The following is a 21,261-nucleotide window of genomic DNA, read 5'->3' as shown; positions in this document are numbered from 1 at the left end:
CTCCCTAGTCCCGCCATAGCAGAGGTCCTCGACTGCCAGCGCTACAACGAGTCTGGTTCTGGTCACCCAGGTACCGAACACAGCACAGCGGAGGAAAACAGGGTGAAGTGAACCGAGACAACACACACTCGTACTGGGTTACCAGAGCTCTGATCCCGAGCCGGTTACAGCCTAATCTTCTTTTCAGCTGCTATATTGTTGTGAGCGGTTCCTCTTCTATAGGATGATGACGGCCGCGCACGAACTCTTCATTTCACGGAAAACTGCTTTGTTCACATTTTAACTTTTTTGCAATTCAATTGTACTCTCCAAGGGATGCTGTTGTGTGTGTGTGTGTGTGTGTGTGTTTTTTGTGTGTGCGTGTGAGTGTGTGTGTGCGTGTGTCTGTGTGTTTGCGTGTGCGTGTGAAAGTGGGCCTTATTTGTAGTAGATGGTCCCTGATTACCCTATTTAAATTGATAACCATTGATGATTTTACAATACAGTGTTAATATGTCAGTGGTTTCAACATTAAGAATGAGTTGAAGCCTTTCTCATAGATTACCATTGATTTGGACAGAATTAGGTTTTCTCTAACCCCTCCCTATGATAGGTCTTCTGTCTCTTTCCTCTTTCTACAGCAGGTCACACCATCTCCATCATCGCTGTTAATCAGACAACAACAGACCTTATCATTTTATTCACGCTAAAAAGCGAATAATGGACGGCGATTACGACAATTATGTTCATTTGCGCTACAAAGTGTGAGTGTATCTTGTTGCAGACTCCCGGTGGACTGACGCGTTTTCTACCTTCTCGCGGTGTAATCTAAGCCCGGCTTTTCGGAGGGTCTCTCTTGTCCAACAGGACTTTTTCTGTCGCTGAATGCGCTGAGCGCCTCGCTGTCACCGGACCCCGCGGCTCAATGAGCCTCTTTCTCCGGATGGCATTCAAAGCGTGACGACCGCTCCGCATGCTGGCGGGCAAGTGGCAAAACACCAGCTCACGCGGCTCCTGGAGGCCAGAGGGCCCCTGACTGGGGACTTTAAAGAAGGGGTAAAACAAACTGAAAAGGCCAATTCGGTTTGGTGAGTGTCAGGGTGAAATCCGAGAAAATGTCAGAGAACGTTTTTTGGCATTGCAAAGGGTGAATATAATTAACTAATGGGTTACCAGACGACTTTATCCCGCCAAATGTACAATAACTACAATTCCCATGATGCATTTCGACTCTCAAAGCGCATAATAATTGGATCACTGAGACAGTCTAATCCTACAAACTAAGACATTGAGGCGTCTGTCTTTTTTTATTCAAGTCCCGCGCTATTGGGACACGTTTCAAACTTAAAGTAAGTAAATAGGTCGGTTCCCAACGTGATGTCAGGATTACCTTTTGATTTATCAAATATATTCAAGGAAAACACCATAAATGGATGCCAGGGTCTGCTAAGGAAAAGTAGCTTGCTATCTAATTTTAGGTCAGTTAGTAACCACCAATTGTTGAATAAATGTATAAATAAATGCCACCAGGTCTTTGTTTTGAAACTTTATTAGTAACGAGTGCAATTGAAAACAGGAAATAAATCAATGGATAAAAAAAACATGTTATAAATACCGTTTGCATATTATTATTATTATCAAATGAAAAGATCCAGAGTGACAGATACAGATGTAGCCAACCTTCCCTTTACCTATGTTGTTGTTTCACTAAGTCGCTGAAAGGCCATTCAAGGCCACTAGTGTCGACGTTACACAAACGCCACTCTAAAGTGTAAACTGAATAAAAAATAGTATAAAATCAAGGGCAAAAGTGATGGATGAGGAACATAAACTACTTGTCTTCTAACGGTCCATCCAGCCCAGTCTCACAGCCTTCTCTGGTGTCTTCAACCCTTCAGTCACAGTCATCGCAAATCCACTGTCCCTATTTGTTATGTCTCCCATATGCTTCAAAGTAAGCACTCACTGTGCGGTTTTAATCATCTTGGCACCAACTGTTGATTAATTAGTTATGACTTTATTACGTTAGTGTTCGGTATAATTTAGCAACGTTTCAAGAAGAAGATACGAATATATAAAGATATAAAGTCCTTGTGGCGTCCCTCTCGAATGAACCCCCAACAGACAGTGGGGACCCCACCCAGACAGACGACAGCGTCCACACGTCTGGTGTCGTCCGCGGAGAAAACAACAGTTCGGAAAGCCAAGGCACAAAGAAAGAGTAGCAGGCCAGATGTCCACAGCCGGCAGGCGATGGGATGTGGAGATGTGGAGCACACGGAACAAGACACACGTTCTCTAAAAAAAATATAACACAGAGCTCCTGTAGCAAGCAGCCCCCCTTCCCATCACACACACAAACACAGACACAGACACACACACACACACACACACACACACTCACACATATACATATACATACACACACACACATATACATACACACACACACACTCCAATGACGTGTCTAGTGGATCGTTAAAGTTTGGGACTAATTCTGAGTTAGTTGCAATGTTGTTTGCGTGTCAAATAACATGAACTTCACGTGGAGTAATGTTCGGATGTTGTGAGCATTATTTTGTGAAGAACTAAGGACTAAGAAATGAAATCAAAATAGTTTGAACATAATAAGTGAACTTCTCTTCCACTAGGGGTCTCTACCTGCGGTCCATAAATAGTTGCCTCGATCGATTTGAAAAGGCAGAGTTTTACATTTCATTAAAGCAGAATCATTCATTTGTCTGTTGTTGCTCCAAGGGAAACCTCCATTCTAGGCTAATTTTCTCATCTGCATGTTATGAAACAATCACGGTCCGCAACTTCAACTCTGTTCCCACCCAAAGAATCATGGAGAAGTTGGGACTATTTATATCATTCTCTGGGAAGTGAGTTGAGTTGACATCACACATATGAAGCAGTACTCGGTTGGATCAGAAATATAACCACGCTTAATTGTACACCTTTAAAATTGTTAGGGTTTATATTAAAAGCGGTCTTTGACGGAGGTCTTGTGACAGAGATTTCAGTGGCAAGTCTAAATAAATATATCGATTTAAATGAACTGAAACCTAAAGACAAAACACACTTCCAGTCTTGAATATAAAAGCACAGCACAAACAAAGTTTAAATGGGGGTAGTAAGGTAAACGATAAACTGAACTTGTGTTTTTGTCCTTCAGTAAAGTAACAGCTTTGACAAATTTAAAATTATTTTTTTAATTTTCAATCATGCAAATCAGGTCATGTGACGGTTATATACCTTTGTTTCTGCTCACGAGCTAGCGAAACCTTTTCCAATAAACTAACCGTGTACCAAGGAGCGGATACGGATTCAGAATCTGCTCGAATTACCCAACATTCACAACCAACTGGAAACACAGAAAAGAAAGAATAGAAACAGACAAAAAATAATGACATGTTCAAACAATCGTTAAAATAATTGTACACCAAAAAAGTATTTTTGGTGTATGCACGATGAGTGTACGAGTTTTTGATGACGAGATCGGAGCATTCTGTTACAGAGGCAACATGATTCAAAAGGCCGTTATTCCATTACTATGGCAATAATTCATGAACGGTATGTTGTGCTATTTTACGCTAGCCTGGATATACCCATGCTGCCTTGCGCACAATTTCATTTCGCGCTGCTAGGCAGCCTGGATTCCATGGATCAGATTTTCGCCTGAGGTAGGGAACCAATCACAGAACGGGGAGGGACGGCAAGACGATGACGATGTCAATGCGACACACCCATCGTCTTCTTCCTCATCGAATTTCTGTCGCTCTACATACGTCATCTGGTATAATTGATACGATTGGCTATGAGCTACATACAGACTCATATGATAGACATTCGTAGCGCCCAATAAACGGCTCCGGGCAATCGTAAACCACGCCTCAAATACGAGAAAGCGGATGTGTGGTTCCCAGACCTCATCTCAATGTAGATTGAGATGAGGTCCGGAGTTAGCCAGGCAAATTTTACTCATGGATTGTGTTTTAATGCTCTGAGCAGTATATTAGTTAATTAGAGAAATATATGTTGAGTGGTTCTTACTGTTATACTCGTTCAATCATGTGATAATCTTTTTGCGCTTTCACATGATCACTTTAAAACTCCCCAAATTAAACTGAATTAATCTTGGCATTTGAAAATGTGCTCTGTTACTGACCAAATATTTGCTGCAGTGGGCGGAATGTTCTAGAAGATGTCTTTCTACTGCTATAGCGGGGTACACTTTCTACTGTTGTATATCTAGCGGGATACACTATTTACTCTTGAAAACCTTTAACACAGGGAACTCTGAGCCAGCCAGCTGACGTTGGCAAAAGACCCGGTTTGAGTCTGAATAACGACATGCAATGGGAAGGCTTTATTCTGGACAAAAAGATTTTTGATTAAAATATTTGTGCTTTGTTTGTTTGCTTGAGTCAAGGTTTGCATCCCTATTAGCTATTAAGCATATAAGCATTATACTGCCTTGTCGAGGTTAGAACAATAATGTTTTTGGTGCAAACACATTTTATCAATACAGGCAGAGGTTTTAGTGTTTCAAGATGTGATATCATCATATTAGCGAACCGATCCAGTGAATTAAATCGTTGAGTAAACGATCGCCAAACATCGCTTGTGCCAAAAGAGCAAAAAGTTGAACTGTTTTACAGGTTTGTGTTTTTAATGTCTTAAACGTCTTAAGGGGAACTGTCAGGCTTCTATTGTCAAGTATAAGTACCGTCTCATCAACATCAACACCATTTCTGAGAACAAGTCACAGAAAGGTTGTAGAATGGACTTCATCGGTCAGGGATTGACCCCTTCCACTCTCTCCACTCGAACTGTGAACTTTGCCTCGGACGATGAGCTTGGACAGGAACACAGAGAGGACAGATGAGGGTGAGAGGACGAGGTAAAGAACGGAGACAGACGATGAAAACATAACGACCAGTAAAGTAACAACAGGTTATCGATCAATCAAATCTCATTCAAGGTCTGTTTCTCTCGCTCACTTTTTCTGTATAACACACATACTGGCACGCACACAAACATACTCACACAAATGCACACTCACACAAACACACACTCACACAAACACTCACACAAACTAACAAACACAAACACACACTCACACAAACACACACATAACAACAGAGACAGGAGACGTTGCCTCAGACGTCACACCCAGACCGGCCCCTAATGACCAGCCCCTTGCGACTGCCTCCTAAGGGCCCCCCATCATGCAGACCATGCTAAGGTATGGGCGTGGCTTCATATAAAAGGTGATACAAAATGGCATAGCAAGGATGTCACTCCCCCCCGGCGGGACCGGGCTCACTGGTTATTGGCATGCGTCACATGCAGTGCGTTTTGCTTCGCAGCGGTAAAGCTTTCGGTGGATATATGTATATTCATGGTTTATATTTCGGCTAAATCTTTACGAAGAAGTGCGCTGTACAGAATCTAAACTTTACAAACAGAACCAGACCGCCCTGCGACTACCTCTCTGTGTTCAGGGAACTCTCTCCCTCTCTCACTCCGTTTCTCTCTCTCTCTCTCTCTTTTTGATCCCAATCGCGCTCTCTCTCTCCTCTCTCTCTCTCTCTCTCTCTCTCTCTCTCATGGATATAACAGAAGATGTAACAAAGATGAGACGCTGGCTCCTCCTCTTTGTGTCCTCTGGCCTCCCATTGGCCCAGAGCGCATTGGGGTTCCCAAGCGAGCCAATCAGAGGCTGGGGTTACAGTCCAGGAGCTGAAGAGAGGGTGCGGCCTGTGTGGCTGAGGGTGAGGGGGAGGAGCCTCATGGCGGTGAGTTCCACACAGTGTCCGGAAGCCCCTCCCCCGTGGAAGAGAAAGGGAGGGGCCCGGCGCCGCTGGGTGTGAACGGGTCGCTGTCCGTGTCCGTCTCTGCCTCCGCCAAGTAGCTGGGCCGGCTCCGCCCCCCGTAGCTCCTCCCACCGGCCCCGCCCTGCCCCCGCCCTCCCACGCCGCCCCCCTCCTCCTCCTCCTCCTCCTCTTCCCGCTCTCCGGAGATGCTGAAGCCGCTTAGCGTGCGCTCAAGCTCCTCGTGGTTGACGGACAGCATAGAGAGGGGCGTGTCCCCGCCGCCGTCGTCGCCGCCCCCCCTGTTGACCCCGCCCCCCGGGGTCCTGACGGGCCACGCCCCCAGCGGGTCCAGCGGGGCGGGGCCGGTGGCGGGCGGCTGCAGGGAGCTGATGGGCAGCACGGTGGGCCGCTCCGTGTACGTCGGCACCGGGGACGCCGCCGGGCGCCGGAGGGGAGGTGGGAGCCCCTCCTCCTCCCCCCGGGGGAGACACCCTCCCCCCCCCTCCGTGTCCCCCGCGCCTGCCCTGGCGCCCCCCTCCTTGCTGAAGGCGAGGATGTAGGGGTTGACCTTGCCGACAGGAAACCGGTAGGCGTGGCGACCGGCGTGCAGGGGAGGGGCGGGAAAGGCGTCCGAGAGGCCGTAGAAGGCGGGGCCTCGCACGGTCCCCGCGGCGACCACGCAGGGGTCGAGGGTCATGCGGGCGGAGCCGGCCGAGTCCACCATCAGGTGTTCGCTGTGCTGGATGTGCATGTCCACCAGGAAGTCCAGCTTCTTCTCCATGTCCTCCACCTGCATACACACACACACACACACACACAAGCAGAGACACACAAACACACACGCAGAGACACACACACGCACGCAGAGACACATACATACACGCAGACACACAAACACACACCGAGACACACACACGCACACACACACACGCAGAGACACACACACGCACACAGAGACACACAAACACACACGCAGATACACACACACACACACGGTTCCGAGTTCAAACCCCAATGTCTACAGCCTAACTTGAACCCTCAAGCAAATACCCCCAAAGGAGCAGTTGGGGGTACCTGCTACTCAATAACATCAGGTGCATATAAAAGAGGTGCACTTTGGATAACTTTGGATCAAAGCTTTTGCTAAACTAGAAAAGACGAGTTAGATTCCAACCAATAGTAGGTCAGAATCCATTTTGGCTCCCCCTAGGCTGGCTAGCTCGCTCTCAAAAGTCTGTAATATAGTTGAGCGGTTAATTAACTATTCCTCTATTTTTAACCAAACAAACAGGGGGCTTTTACAGTTCAATCACCGTTGAGTTCCCATGACAACTATGAAAGTGTGGGAATGCATGCGGAGAGTTGACCGCGGATACATTCCAGGAAGTGAGTTCTCATTAACAGGGCCACTGGGAGTGATGGCTACTGGGAGCCATGGCTTTATGGTGGGAAATGGGGTGTGTCCTCTTGGTGGTGGAGCATTGTCTCATTAGGTGCCTAGCTTACGATCGGGAGACTTGTTTCCTCGTGATGATAGTTGTTTATAACTAGGGTTGGTGTTTGGTCCATTGCGCAGGGCTAAGATCCTCACCTGTCGCTCCACCCGGATGAATCTACCCATCATGCTTTGGTCCTCAGGCTCCTGCTCCTTGGCCAGGTAGGAGTCATGTCTGGAACACAGAGAAGCCTGGCTCACCTCACTGCATTTACTTTCACTCCTTTCACTTTCACTTTCTCTCCTTTCACTTTCACTACTTTCGCTTTCACTTTCACTTTCTCTCCTTTCACTTTCACTCCTTTCACTTTGATTCTTCAATGCATAGAATGATTTATGATTTCCATACGTTTAGGATTGAAAACATTTTATCACTGTGTGGAGCAGGGGTTCCAAACCAACGTTTTGAGGCAAGGCAAAGTGTGTCAGGAATTGTGTTATCTTTGCTATGCGGGAAATATGGAAGAATGTGCTCCTAAAATGTCCCTCAAATAACGTGTTGGGAACCACGGATGAAGAGGACAGGAGAGAACGACAAGAAAAGGAGGAGAAACAGGAACAGGAACAGGATGAGGAAGAGGAGGAGGTAGGGTACCTGGGCGACTGGTTTGAGGGGAAGGAGAAAGGGGGCTTCTGGGTTTTTTTGTGTTTGGGAGTGAGGAGAGCACCAGGAGCCAGGATCAGGTCTATTCTGAAAGGCAAGCAGCACAAAGACATATGGAGACCCACGCAGACACCAAAGGCACCTTCTACACTAAATTATTGTTTAGTTAAATTTAAAGAGACCCGCATATGTATACAAACTACCCTAACATTTAACAATTTTAGTTTTAGTTGAAAAAATGTTAACTAAACTACTTATAACAATAATATAGGACAACTTCTAATAACAATTATAGAATTTAACTTCTACATTTACATTTGCATTCAGGGCGTTTAGCAGACGCTTTCATCCAAAGCAAATTACAAAGTACATTTGTCAGAATAATAAGAAACAACAATATGTCGCTGTCGGTACTGTAAGGATGTTCATAGAGCCAAGTGCCAAGCACTAACAATCACTAGGTTAACCCATTCCCCGAATACAACAAAGATGGCCAGGATAAGATGCTGCACAATGCTAAGTACTAAAGATAGTTAGGATAAGATGCAAGTACTATTTGTAAGTGCCAGGACGTACAACATACAATAGGTGCGTACATGAAGTACTTTAAGTTAAGTTCTAAAACAGTAGAGTGGAGTCATTGTAAAGGTGTTGTTCTTTGTTAAACTGGTGTTCTGGGGGAGCGGGGCTGCTCACCTGGTCTGCAGGTACTTGATCCTGCAGAGCATGTCCAGGTGTCCGGCCGAGTACTGCTCGATCACGTCCTTCACGTCGTACGGCCGCAGTGTCTCCTTGAAGCGCTTCTTGTTCAGCAGGAACCTCATGATCCTGCAGAAGGAGGAAGGAGGTCCAGGAGGTGGTCCAGAAGGAGATCCAGAAGGGGGAAGGAGGTTCAGAAGGACAAATGGTTCTTTTTTGTTAGTTTGCTTTGCTTGATTTGTAACTTATCTATATTAATAATTATTTTGATTAATTTATGAATGACAAAGTAACTAACTAGTAAACAAACTTAGATATGAACGTGGTGAAGTGAACAGATCAGGCTCCACATTGCGTGACGTGCATTGAGCGTTGAGGGCGGGGCTAGGCGGTTTGTGATAGCGGCGGGGCATGTCGTGCTGACCTCACGGCTCTGATGACCAGCTTGAGGGTTGGGATCATGTCCTCCATCAGGACATCGGGGGGGAAACCCCTCTCCTCCATCGACGGATCGGCCAGCACAACACCATCTGTTACCATGGAAACACACACGGGTAAGAACACCTCCAGGAACAGTCATTAGGGGTCCCTAGTGACTCCAGCCTCTATTACCATGGAAACACACCCAGGTGAGAACACACCTGGAACCCGTCGTTAGGGGTTCAGAGTGACTCCACCATCTGTTAACATGGAAACACAGCCAGCTGAGAACACCTCTAGAAGCTTTTGTTAGGGGTTCTCCAGCATCTGTTATCATGGAATCACGCTCGGACGAGAACACCTCTAGAACCTGTTGTAAGGGGTTCCAGGTTACTCCGGCATCTGTTACCATGGAAACACAACCGGATGAGAACACCTCTGGAACCCGTCGCCAGGGGTTTTCCCGGTGAACCGTCAGGCGACCCAGTCTCCATGGATACGCACCCTCGGAGCTCTGCCGCAGAGCGTAGGCCTTCATGCGGAAGGCGGTCCTGAAGCGCTCGCGGCCGCTGAAGCCCGCGGGCTTGGGCTCCTTGGAGGTGCTCTCCTCGATGCAGTCAGCGTTGCCCGGGTTACCGCCGGCGTTACCAGAGGGGAGGGACCGTCGTGCTACGCTGATGGAGGACCGCGCGTTGGGGAGACGCACACGCTCCAGTAACCCGGGCTTACTGAGGGAGAGAGACATAGAGGATGAGTGAGAGAGCGAGAGAGAGAGAGAGAGAGAGAGAGAGAGAGAGAGAGAGAGAGAGAGCGAGAGAGAGAGAGTGAGAAAAAAGAGAGAGATCAGTTTATCATGTACATAGTTCACTTCTTACTAAATGGAGGTGAATAATTAATAAGTAACGGTAGTATAGAAGTAAATTACTACTATTGTACTACTGTGCTCCAGTAATATTATTACTGTAGAACATTGCTGTACTACATCACTATACTATTTTGATACTGTACTACAGTAATACTGTAGTACAGGAGTACATTACACTACTACTTTCTGAGAGTAATAGTTAGTACAGTAGTACATGACTATGCTACAGTGATACTGTACTACAGTAGTAGTAGTACATCACTATGCTACAGTGATACTGTACTACAGTAATAGTAGTACATCACTATACTACAGTGACATCGTGGAGGTGTAGCTCAGTGTTGCCTGTTCAGCTCTTAGCCTTTGCCTTGCTCAAAGGGTGAGCATTAGGAGCCGGGCGTCAGACCAACAACCTCCCACTGCCAGATGAGATAAGTTAATAACCACAACAAAGTACTGAAAGGCGGCATTGGTTAAGATAAAATAAGATAAGTGAGGTGTACTAATCCCAGGAAATCAGGGATTAATCGCATTCACAAACCATTAAGCCTTTAGGAGTCTATCTCTTCAATTGAGCCCCATCCAGCACCACCCAACACCACCAACACCACCCAGGACCACCAGCACCACCAACACCACCAACACCACCCAGCACCACCACCACCACCAACACCACCCAGCACCACCACCACCACCCAGCACCACCCAGCACCACCCAACACCACCCATCACCACCCAGCCCCACCAACACCACCCAACACCACCCAACACTCAGCACCACCAACACCACCAGCACCACCAGCACCACCCAACACCACCCAGCACCACCCATCACCACCCAGCCCCACCAACACCACCCAACACCACCCAACACTCAGCACCACCAACACCACCAGCACCACCCAACACCACCCAGCACCACCCAACACCACCCAGCACCACCAGCACCACCCAGCACCACCCAACACCACCCAACACCATCCAACACCATCCAACACCACCACCACCCAGCACCACCCAGCACCACCAGCACCACCCAGCACCACCCAACACCACCCAACACCATCCAACACCACCACCACCCAGCACCACCCAGCACCACCCAGCACCACCAACACCACCAACAACACCCAGCACCACCCAGCACCACCAAGACCACCCAGCACCACCCAGCACCACCAACACCACCCAACACCACCCAACAACACCCAGCACCACCAACACCACCCAACAACACCCAGCACCACCCAACACCACCCAACAACACCCAGCACCACCCAACACCACCCAGCACCACCAGCACCACGGCCCAGCTCTCCTTTGTCCCCCCAGTCCGGAGCGTATCACAAAGGGCCGAGGCGGGCGGGTAAAGTGAGACCCCGTGGTCCTGGGGGGGTAACCGGACCTGGCCCCAGGCCCCGCCAGGCCTCTCTAACGTGGGGCGCTCGGGGCCGGTGTGCTCCCACCGTGGACCACAATACTGGCTCTGTGTGGGGGTGTGAGAGGCAGCTCTGTGTGGGGGGGGGGGGGGGGGGGGGTAAACGAGGGGCTCTAGGGGGAGTGAGACCCCGGGGAGGGGAGTGAGGATGAGGGCGCTGAGAGGAGAGAGGAAGAGGAGAGAGGGTGGAGGAGGAGAGAGAGGAGAGGGAGGGCGTGTCCTAGCACATAGCTCTATATCTATGTGCTACATCACATAGATATAGACAGATATAGAGAGGACTTCTGATGACTGTCCTGGGTCTGAATCTCAATCTTTCTCTCTCTCTATGTCAGCCTCTCTCTCTCTCTGTCTCTCTCTCTGTCTCTCTCTCTCTCTCTCTCTCTCTCTCTCTGTCTCTCTCTCTCTCTCTGTCTCTCTCTTTTATATTCTGCCCTCTCTCTCCTTCTCCCTCATTTATTCTTATATAATATATTGTAATTGTACAATAATTGTAAAATAATTATAATAAATAAAGCCCGGGTCACAGGGAGGAGAACACTGAGAGACAGACTGTGCCCATCTCATCGTCTTCACCATCACATCGTCATCATCATCACTACCATCCTCATCGTCAGTGTGATGTCACAGTCCCCATCCTCCAATCAGAATCCGTCTCGTCCGGATCTCAACGAACCTTCCAGGCCCTGCATCGTAGCCCCATAAAAATAACCCAGGTCCCGCCTCCCCCTCGTAAACCTGTCACTCATCATCCGGAGGTGACTAATGGAGACCGTAATGGGTTTCTAAATTAAACCCGGGCCAGACTAAATGAGGGGTACGTGTGCAGGCTGAGGGGCAGCAGCGATTAGGGAAGTGGGTCGCCAGAGAGTTTATGGGATGAAACGCAGTTTCAGAGCCACACATCATCACTGCTGACACCTTGCAGATCAGTCTGGACATCAAGGAGGGGGCAAGGAGGAGGAGGAGGAGGAGGAGGGGGGGGAGGAGGAGGAGGAGGTGAGGGAGGGGGAGGAGGAGGAGGAGGGGGGGGAGGAGGAGGAGGTGAGGGTGGGGGAGGAGGAGGAGAGGGAGGGGGAGGAGGAGGAGGGGGGAGGAGGAGAGGGAGGGGGAGGAGGACGAGGAGAGGGAGGAGGAGGAGAGGAGGAGGAGGAGGAGGAGGAGGCGAGGGTGGGGGAGGAGGAGGAGGAGAGGGAGGAGGAGGAGGAGAGGGAGGGGGAGGAGGAGGAGGTGCGGTGAGGGAGGGGGAGGAGGAGGAGAGGGAGGGGGAGGAGAGGAGGGGAGGAGGAGGAGGAGGAGGAGGAGGAGAAAGTGCTAGGACCAGAGGAGGAGGAGAATATTCTAGGAGGTTCTTCAACCATCCTGGGAACTAATTAAAGCACCATCAGAATGGCAGGGCACGAACTTTACTTATCTTAGTGAGGCAGGAAGTGGGTAACGGTAGCCTACCTTGAAACCCCCTCCACGAGGTCCTTCCTGTTGGGGGGGGGGGGGACGATGACACGACACAGGATTAACAGGAAGTAAAACAACACCTGAAGCCCTCACTTTAAAGAGACATGGTCTGATCCCCTCACGCTTTGTTAAAAGTTTTAAAGTAATTAAGTCATTAACTTCCTGGTTCAAGGTACGGAGCAGAAAGTAATTGCACTCTAAACAGGGCACTGAGGACTGTGATTGGGCAGTATCACCGTGTATGTACCACTGTGTGTACCTCGTGGATATGAGGCAGTACATTCTCCAGGGATGCAGTGATCCATGGAATACTCCGGCTGAGGTTTATGATAAACGTGCAAACTAAAAACAAAGAAACCAACACACATGGGATGAGGCACCAACGATGGCAAAGTATAAATCAAACAACGCAAATAAAAAAAAAGCACATCCAACATGTAGTAGAAACGAACGAGTCATGGACGTCCGGTGCGAACGACATGCAGGGAAGGTGTCAGGTTGGGTCTGATCCTTGCCTGAAACAGGGCAGCGAGATGATGGTTTCGTAGAATCTCCACGTGGCAATTAAGTCGTCTCTGATTGGATTGGTGGCGTAATATCTCCAGGCAGACTGTAGACAAAGCAAAACAGTTCATGTGTTCACGTGTTCACGTTCAACATGTCGAAACAGGAACCAGCATCGCAAAGTTCCACACACTTAACGCACTTCAAAGACAGGATGACCTCTGCGCTTTGTTCCCAACACACTGACGTCGTACTCATTTCCCATTTGCTCATTTTCACACTCATCCTCCAGCCCCGCAGCGGGAGGCTGGAGGGTTGTCATGGTGACGGACCACCAGCCCCGCAACGGGAGGCTGGAGGGTTGTGATGGTGACGGACCACCCGCCCCGCAGCAGGAGGCTGGAGGGTTGTCATGGTGACGGACCACCAGCCCCGCAGCGGGAGGCTGGAGGGTTGTCATGGTGACTGACAACCAGCTCCGCAGCAGGAGGCTGGAGGGTTGTCATGGTGACTGACAACCAGCCCCGCAGAGGGAGGCTGGAGGGTTGTCATGGTGACGGACCACCAGCCCCGCCGCGAGCGACGCCCAGGGGTGTTACCTGGATGAGGCCGGCGGCTGGGTGTCTGCGCTTCTCAAAGTGCTTCTGCCGGTGCTGCTCCTGGACCTTCAGAGCCAGACCGGAGCCCAGGATCCCCTGGTACCACACAACACAACACAACACAACACGTTGGTCAGCATCACCCGTTCATCTCATTTCAGAACAGGAGCGCAAATTCAACGGTAGCTTTACTTTCATTAGAACTATTAAGTTGAGTGTTGTCCTTGTTATTTTTGTACAGCTACTTTCCTGTTTAGACTCTAGCTACTGAAGGACAGAGTGACTTACTGCAGGGCAGAGTGACCTACCGCAGGCAGAGCGACCTACTGAAGGACATAGTGACCTACTGCAGGACAGAGTGACCTACTGCAGGACAGAGTGACCTACAGCAGGACAGAGTGACCTCCTGAAGGACAGAGTGACCTACAGCTGGACACAGTGACCTACTGCAGGGCAGAGTGACCTACTGCAGGACAGAGTGACCTACTGCAGGACAGAGTGACCTCCTGAAGGACAGAGTGTCCTCCTAAAGGACAGAGTGACCTACTGCAGGACAGAGTGACCTACTGCAGGACAGAGTGACAGGACAGAGTGACCTACTGCAGGACAGAGTGACCTACTGCAGGACAGAGTGACAGGACAGAGTGACCTACTGCAGGACAGAGTGACCTACAGCTGGACAGAGTGACCTACTGCAGGTAAGGCGAAGAAGGAGACTCCGATGAGAGCGAAGGTTCCGGCCAGCAGACGTCCCGCCCACGTCTTGGGCGTCTTATCTCCGTAGCCGATGGTGGTCAGCGTGATCTGACAACAAACACGGGTTGCAGGGGGTTACCACAACACCGAGACCGGACAAGACTCTCCTGGCTCGTCCACAGAGGAACAAAAAGCCCATCAAGAAAGAAAGTAAACAAAGTCAGTCAAAAGTGAAAGTGAAAGTAATTCTTGCTGCGCTGTGTTTTTGCTCCAAGCTGTGAGCCGGCGCTTTGTGCTGATTCCCCTCATCACACCCCATCTCCTGGGTGCTGCTAAGCGGCCCGTCGGATCCATTGATTTTCCAGAATATGTAATAAGCATATTTCCATGTACATACCAGGCCCCACCAGAGTGCATCGGCGTAGGTGTCGAAGTCCTGGGTCTGGGGCTGGCCAGTGGGGTTGTCGGGGTCGGACACTTCCATGGTGCCGTCATCCTTCTCCACCAGGTACACCAGGAAGGAGGCCAGGATCAGGGACAGGAAGCCGATGTACCAGGCTGTGATGAGCTCCTATGGGTACAGGTGTGTACATTAACCCATGCACACACAAACACACGCACATTAGACACAAGAAAAACAAAAAACTAAAACAAGTACACATAAGCAAAACACTGCAGAGAATTACACACCTTGCTGTTAGCGTATGTAGCCCAGCATAAATTGCTACTAGCATTGGTAAACTAACCTTCCCTTACCTTCTGCTAGCATACCTTGCTCCTAGCACAGGTTAAAAAATGTACCATTGCCGTCAGAGACACCTACTTTGTTGTTAACATACGTAGCCTAGAATAGAATACCTTGCTAATAGCATATGTAGCGTTACCTAGCACAACATGCTAATAGCAGAAGTAAACAAACCTTGCCACCAGTGTTCCATACTTTGCTGTTAGCGTACCTTTTTATTAGTATATATAGCCTAGCCTAGCCTAGCCTACCTTGCTGTGAGCGTAGATGGCCGAGCCCAGCAGCTTCCAGGTGCCCCCGCGGCGGTCCATGCGGAGCATGCGCAGGATCTGCAGGAAGCGCAGGCTGCGTAGCGACGTGGCCAGCACGTTGCCTTGGTTACGCACCGCCACCACCGGCACAGAGGCAATCAGCACAAAGATGTCTGGAGGTTGGGTTGGGGAGGGGGGGGGGGGGGACACACAAAATTAAGAACGTAATCAGTGTAAACTATCGGGGGACTTAATGATTGTGATGACAAATCGTGTGGACATCAAGCTCTTAACGAACGCTAATTAACCCTAACGAGGACCAATTACACCTGTAGCGGTGTACACACCAGGTAGAAAGAGACACTGCCAGTGTTGAGGGTTATAAAGCTCTTTGGGTTGTGTAGCTCAGTGGGTAGCACTGGCACTGTTAATGCCTTGCTCAACCTATTAAGGCTACACACAGAATATAACTGCTACCCTGTGATGTATTAGTGCCTCGCGGTACGTACTAGGTCACACCAGGAATAGAACCCCTACCCAGTGATGTATGTCAGTGCCTTGCTTTCTATGCACTGGATTATACAAGGAATTGAACCCCTGACACTGGCAGGGTTAGTGCCAACCTTCACGTCACAAAGGGAACAAAGCAAAGAGCCGGAGAGAGAGAGAGAGAGAGAGAGAGGGTGAAAGAAACCGGAAGAGAACCGCTAGCTTCGGGTTGAAATTCCAAGCACATTGCAGGGAATCGAACGCCTGACCTTTATCGTGCCTTGCCCTCAAACACTCTGACCTTACCCAGAATGCACAGGGGCTTGCGTGCGAACTTCAGCCGTCCTCTCCAGCCCTTGTAGCGGCAGCAGCATCCTGCCGCCCAGATCCTCAGTCCGAACTCTGCCCCGAAGATGAAGATGGTGAAGGTCTCCTGGAGGTCAGAGCAGACGCAGGCCGTGAGTCGGACCGCTGGGTTTCAAACCCGCGGCAGTGAGGGGGGGCATAGTTAAATATGTATAAATTAGATATGTTTTTATGGAGTTAATAGCTGCAGTAGATAAGTCTCATAGTGCAGCTTTAAGTCTGATTCAGATATTAACTTTAAATGTTGGAGTTATATATTTATACATTTTTCTTTCCTTGTGGTGATGTTGCATTTTTTCCTTTTGTGGAACATTAACCGTCTGTACTCCTACTCAGTCACTCAGTAGGTGACTTTATGTGCGAGGCCCTTGATGTGATAATCATAATTCTGCAAATGCAAAATTGAAAATGTGTTTATGAATTAAATAATGATAATGAATTGGTTTCTTATACTGCCATTTTAAAAGAATAGAAACAAAAATCCCCAACATGCTGCAAGTGTAGAAGAAGAAACAGGGTTTTTTTATGGACTGAAGACCACTTATGGCAGGGGGTGATGGTGGGGCGGTGGAGGCCTCACCAGGATGAGCAGCCACTGGGCCGACACCGTCTCATGCTCCTTGAAGGTGGTAAGGATGGCCAGGATCAGACAGCCCAGGACGATCAGGAACCTGAGGCGCAGACACCAGAGATAGAGGAGCATTTTCAACACCAGCTGAGGCACGGAGACAGGCTATTTAAAGACACTTTACTGAAATGTCTCATTATTAAAACATGAATCAAATAAAAGAGCTGTTTGTCGTATTGCTGTTATTTTTACATTTTTCTGACTCCGAAGACAAACCGTGTGACTCAATGAGAACGCTTCAGTTCAGCGTCTAACGTGTAGTGTCCCTCCGCCACCACTAGAGTGCGACAAGCGCTCGGCAGACAGCAGAACAACAGCGCCTACTTCGTCGTTTCGTAATACGCTACCTGATCAGATAAATAGTAACACAAACACACTATCTTCACCTCGGCTATCGGAGCTTTCAAATCGACGACACACGCACACGTGGCCAAGCTACCAAACCATTTATTAGTTTAGCAGAAGAAGCCGGGAGCAGAGTTGTAAATTGAGCCTCCCGTGATAGCAGTGGCTATCACGGCTGTCCTGCGGGGGCTGGGGGTCGTTTGTCCCTGACGCTACAGCCACAGCCTGGGGGCCCGAGTCCAAGGCACAGTGAAGGGGGATCCATCTCCCAAATGGATGCAGGAGGGCCAGAACAGAGAACCCAGGGCAGTTTAAGGGGACTCATCAGCCTCTGATTAGGATCGATGTAAAGTTTCAGGCTCCAGATAGCATGCAGGTCAATGCATCTGTTAATACAGAGAGCTCTGAAATTTGCAATCCATCACTTTGCTTCGGGGCCCAGAGTGGGGGACAGACACAGAGAAACAGACAGTTATTCTGTTGATTTGTGTTTTTCTATTTAGGCCTAATGTCACAACAATAAATGTTTAAGCCAAATGATGATAAACTGTTGCTACAGATGTTAATTAAAAAACACTGCTGATATAAACACCTTATTAGGTGAGTGCTGCATGCAGCGCTCCACTATTGCTCTTCATAAGTTTTATTATTTCTTTCTTTCTTTCTTTCTTTCTTTCTTTCTTTCTTTCTTTCTTTCTTTCTTTCTTTCTTTCTTTCTTTACTATTCTCTACAAACTTTGGGACCTATCTCCTTCCTCAATTTTTGACCTAGAGACTTAATTCAAATTTCAAAATATTCAGAATAGCTTGGAATCGCTCGCTTGTTTTCAGATTTTTTCAATGGAAGGATGGTAGAGTCGTCCTCTGGTAATTTAACTGTTTAAGACGTAACCAGTAGCGTAAATATCGACGGTGCAACCGGTGCACTGCACCGGGGCCCAGACGGCGTCAGGAGCCCATGGAGGAAGAAAAAAGATATATATCGTCTAGGGCGGCAAATGTGTCGGGGGCGCCCTCTGGTGGCGTTGTCACGCCAAAATTATACCGGGGGGCGAAAATTGTACCGGGAGCGAAAATTGTACTGCTTGAAAATTCCAAAACTCCCTGGCAACGGACGAACGCGTCACACGTTGCATGGCAACGGACGATCGCTTCGAATGATGACTAGGAAGGTTCATGTACATTCGCGAACATTCGCATTAAACAGATCATTAAACAGATAACACTTATTTTACAAATGACATTTATTAGCGATGATAACTTTATATTTTTATTGTATTTAATTATTTAATCGCATTTAGCTAGTAAACTGAGTGTATTAACACAAGCTAGCTAGACTATGATACACTTTAAACACTCAGTTTACTAGCTAAATTCAATACAATACAAATATGAAGTAAAAACAAGTGTTATCTGTATTATGTTATTTCGTCTTTGGCAACATGAGCGCAAATGTTTTTTGAAACCTGCCTGGCAATGGGCAATCGCGTCGAACGATGATGTAATGTTTCGAACGCGAATTACGTAGGCGGTACAATTTTCGCTAATTTATATGAAACCCTCACCGTAGTAAGCAGGACACCCCCCCCCCCCCCCCCCCAACTAAATCAATTTTCAACCGTTTACCTTTGTTAGTCTACACACTTGTAACTTCAATATTATCTAAACGGAATTTCAATATCATTTAAACTTTATTCAGAATTACAGTTTTAGTTTCATACCGGCTTCGTTTTCAGTTAGTCTCATTGATTTACGTTGACGCTGGAGCGTGAGGACGTTCAGCAGTGTTGCCAGATTGGGCGTTTATTCCCGCTGGATTGAGCTAATTTTGGAGGACGTTCAGGTAGTGTTGCCAGATTGGGCTCTTTTTCCCGCTCTATTGGGCTACTTTTAATCACACACCGGCTCGCTATTCTCTTAAACACACACACGCACGCACGCACACACACACACGCACGCACGCACGCACGCACACACACACACACACACACACACACACACACACACACACACACACACACACACACACACCAGCAGTGCAGGGCAATACATTTGACCTTTTACATTCCTGCATTTTTAGCAATGCTTTGCGCTTTTTATTTAGCTGTCACTTTATTTGTTTCCAACCATTTACTTTTTCTTAAATGGTGTGCATGTTTACATTGTTTACTCCATTTAGACTTTTGAACTTTTGTTCAAATTCCTTCGCTTGATTGAAGCCATTTAACTTTTCTTTATGTTTTAATCTATGTGGCTTTATTAGAAAAATATTTTCAACCTCACATTGTACTACAGCACTCACCGCATTTTCTGCAGGAAATGCATTTTCTAGTTCTTTACTTGCTACTTTGTGCAATTCAATTATTTAGTTTAGTGCTATAAATCGGGTTTCCTTAAGGCAGTCACACTGGCTGTTTTTTTAATTTTCCGGACTTATTTTGCGCACAGAAGTTACATTTCTCTCTTTAACGTTTCAAAGTCCAATGGAGGAACGGGCTTGACGTCGGCTCAATCAGGGCCAGGTCCCGACCAATCAGGGCAACCGGAAGTCATTAGCTGCTTGACTTCCCTTCAGTAGAGGTGCATTGCTTCACCCAGGAGCACTCTGATTTGAAAGGCTTCTCAACAGGATATTAAAATGCAGCCAGATAGCGTGTAGCTCATCCTGGAAGCTAACCAGCCCTGGATAGTCATTTACTAAATGTATTACAGAGAAGGAAGTCATGCATCAGAGATACCATTAGGCCTTTCTTAATAGTCCTCTATTATCTCACCTGTCCGGGTGATCGGGTTTCTAAAGACCCTTTGAGTTCAATCCAGTGTGTTATAGAAATATCCTTTGTACCTCAGGAATGGATGGATGTTAAAGGCCATTTGGTTTAGAATTTTAACCCCTTAATCGTAGACAGGAAATTAAGTTATACGGGTTATACATTAGCTGTGAGGAAAGAGTGAGTGTGGGAGAATGTGTGTGTGTGTGCATGTGAGTGATAAGTTGTGTGTGTGTGAATGAGAAGTTGTGTGTTGTGTGAGTGAGAAGTTGTGTGTTGTGTGTGTGAGAAGTTGTGTGTGTGTGTGTGTGCGTGTATGTGTGTGTGAATGTGTGTGCGTGTGTGTGTGTGTGTGTGTGTGTGTGTGTGTGTGTGTGTGTGTGCGTGCGTGAGTAAGTGCATGCAAATAGTTTTCCATTGAGCGAATAACAGGCAGGCACGGAGGTGTGAGTCGGCTTCTGATTGGCTCCCGGGCGGTTGAAGTCCTGCCCAGGATGTGTTGTGTCTGAGTGCCTGAGATAAGGGAGTGATGCCCAACCTGGTCCGAGCTGGACCCAACCTGATTAAAACATGGAGGCAGAACCAACCGGAAGGCCGGTACACAGACACATTATCATCTACGGCCGGGTGATGAGCTCTCAGTGTTACCCGATCGATCCAGAAGGTTCTGGAGTGATGAGAGGAAGGTTTGGAGCAACATCTCCACGCGTGAATGAAAATATTTAAAACAAGATAAGGGACGATGAGGTGGCAAGGGCCAAAGCGAACCCGAATGGTTTTTGGTATTCGGTCTGGTTACCGTGGACACCGCAGATGCATTGTTTATAAATGTTTCTGTATTATAATTGTTTTATAATCAATCAACTTGCAGCAGACTCCGATGTATGAAGTGACACCTGGTTTCTTTGGCAACAGAATTGACCAGTACCAGTTCAACCAGTACCATTGAGCAATACAACCTGTCACCCTCCCAGAACTACATGTCGTTCTCCCAGTACAAGGTGTCTATGGTAGGTTTCTGAAACCATAACAGCATGAATATTTCACATCATGCTGCAGCCAGCAGTTCACACATGCTACTTAAACCGCG

The 21,261-nt window shown here is 48.0% G+C and overlaps 2 protein-coding genes across 2 annotated transcripts in view; both read right to left on the bottom strand.

Annotated features, from left to right (window-relative positions):
- The window catches only part of hhla1 (HHLA1 neighbor of OC90), a gene marked incomplete at both ends in the record, with an annotated part of 12,058 nt that extends 12,041 nt beyond the window's left edge, over window positions 1–17 (bottom strand). Inside the window, one exon of the mRNA XM_079750588.1 lies at window positions 1–17. This exon is cut by the window's left edge and continues 71 nt beyond it. Within this exon, the coding sequence (XP_079606714.1) occupies window positions 1–17 (17 nt within the window).
- Window positions 18–3,117: 3,100 nt separating this feature from the next.
- Window positions 3,118–21,261, bottom strand: part of kcnq3 (potassium voltage-gated channel, KQT-like subfamily, member 3) — a gene marked incomplete at its 5' end in the record, with an annotated part of 60,201 nt that continues 42,057 nt past the window's right edge. The window contains 14 exons of the mRNA XM_079750319.1: window positions 3,118–6,591; window positions 7,393–7,471; window positions 7,892–7,987; window positions 8,597–8,728; window positions 9,024–9,129; window positions 9,524–9,747; window positions 12,772–12,798; window positions 13,293–13,387; window positions 13,881–13,976; window positions 14,574–14,684; window positions 14,974–15,147; window positions 15,573–15,745; window positions 16,368–16,494; window positions 17,008–17,098. Of these exons, the coding sequence (XP_079606445.1) occupies window positions 5,776–6,591; window positions 7,393–7,471; window positions 7,892–7,987; window positions 8,597–8,728; window positions 9,024–9,129; window positions 9,524–9,747; window positions 12,772–12,798; window positions 13,293–13,387; window positions 13,881–13,976; window positions 14,574–14,684; window positions 14,974–15,147; window positions 15,573–15,745; window positions 16,368–16,494; window positions 17,008–17,098 (2,347 nt within the window). The 3' untranslated portion in view covers window positions 3,118–5,775. The remainder of the gene's footprint in view (window positions 6,592–7,392; window positions 7,472–7,891; window positions 7,988–8,596; window positions 8,729–9,023; window positions 9,130–9,523; window positions 9,748–12,771; window positions 12,799–13,292; window positions 13,388–13,880; window positions 13,977–14,573; window positions 14,685–14,973; window positions 15,148–15,572; window positions 15,746–16,367; window positions 16,495–17,007; window positions 17,099–21,261) is intronic.

The sequence above is a fragment of the Pollachius pollachius genome (assembly GCF_949987615.1).
Source record: "Pollachius pollachius genome assembly, chromosome: 14".
NCBI lineage: Eukaryota > Metazoa > Chordata > Actinopteri > Gadiformes > Gadidae > Pollachius > Pollachius pollachius.
This window is presented reverse-complemented; position numbering and strand designations above follow the sequence as displayed.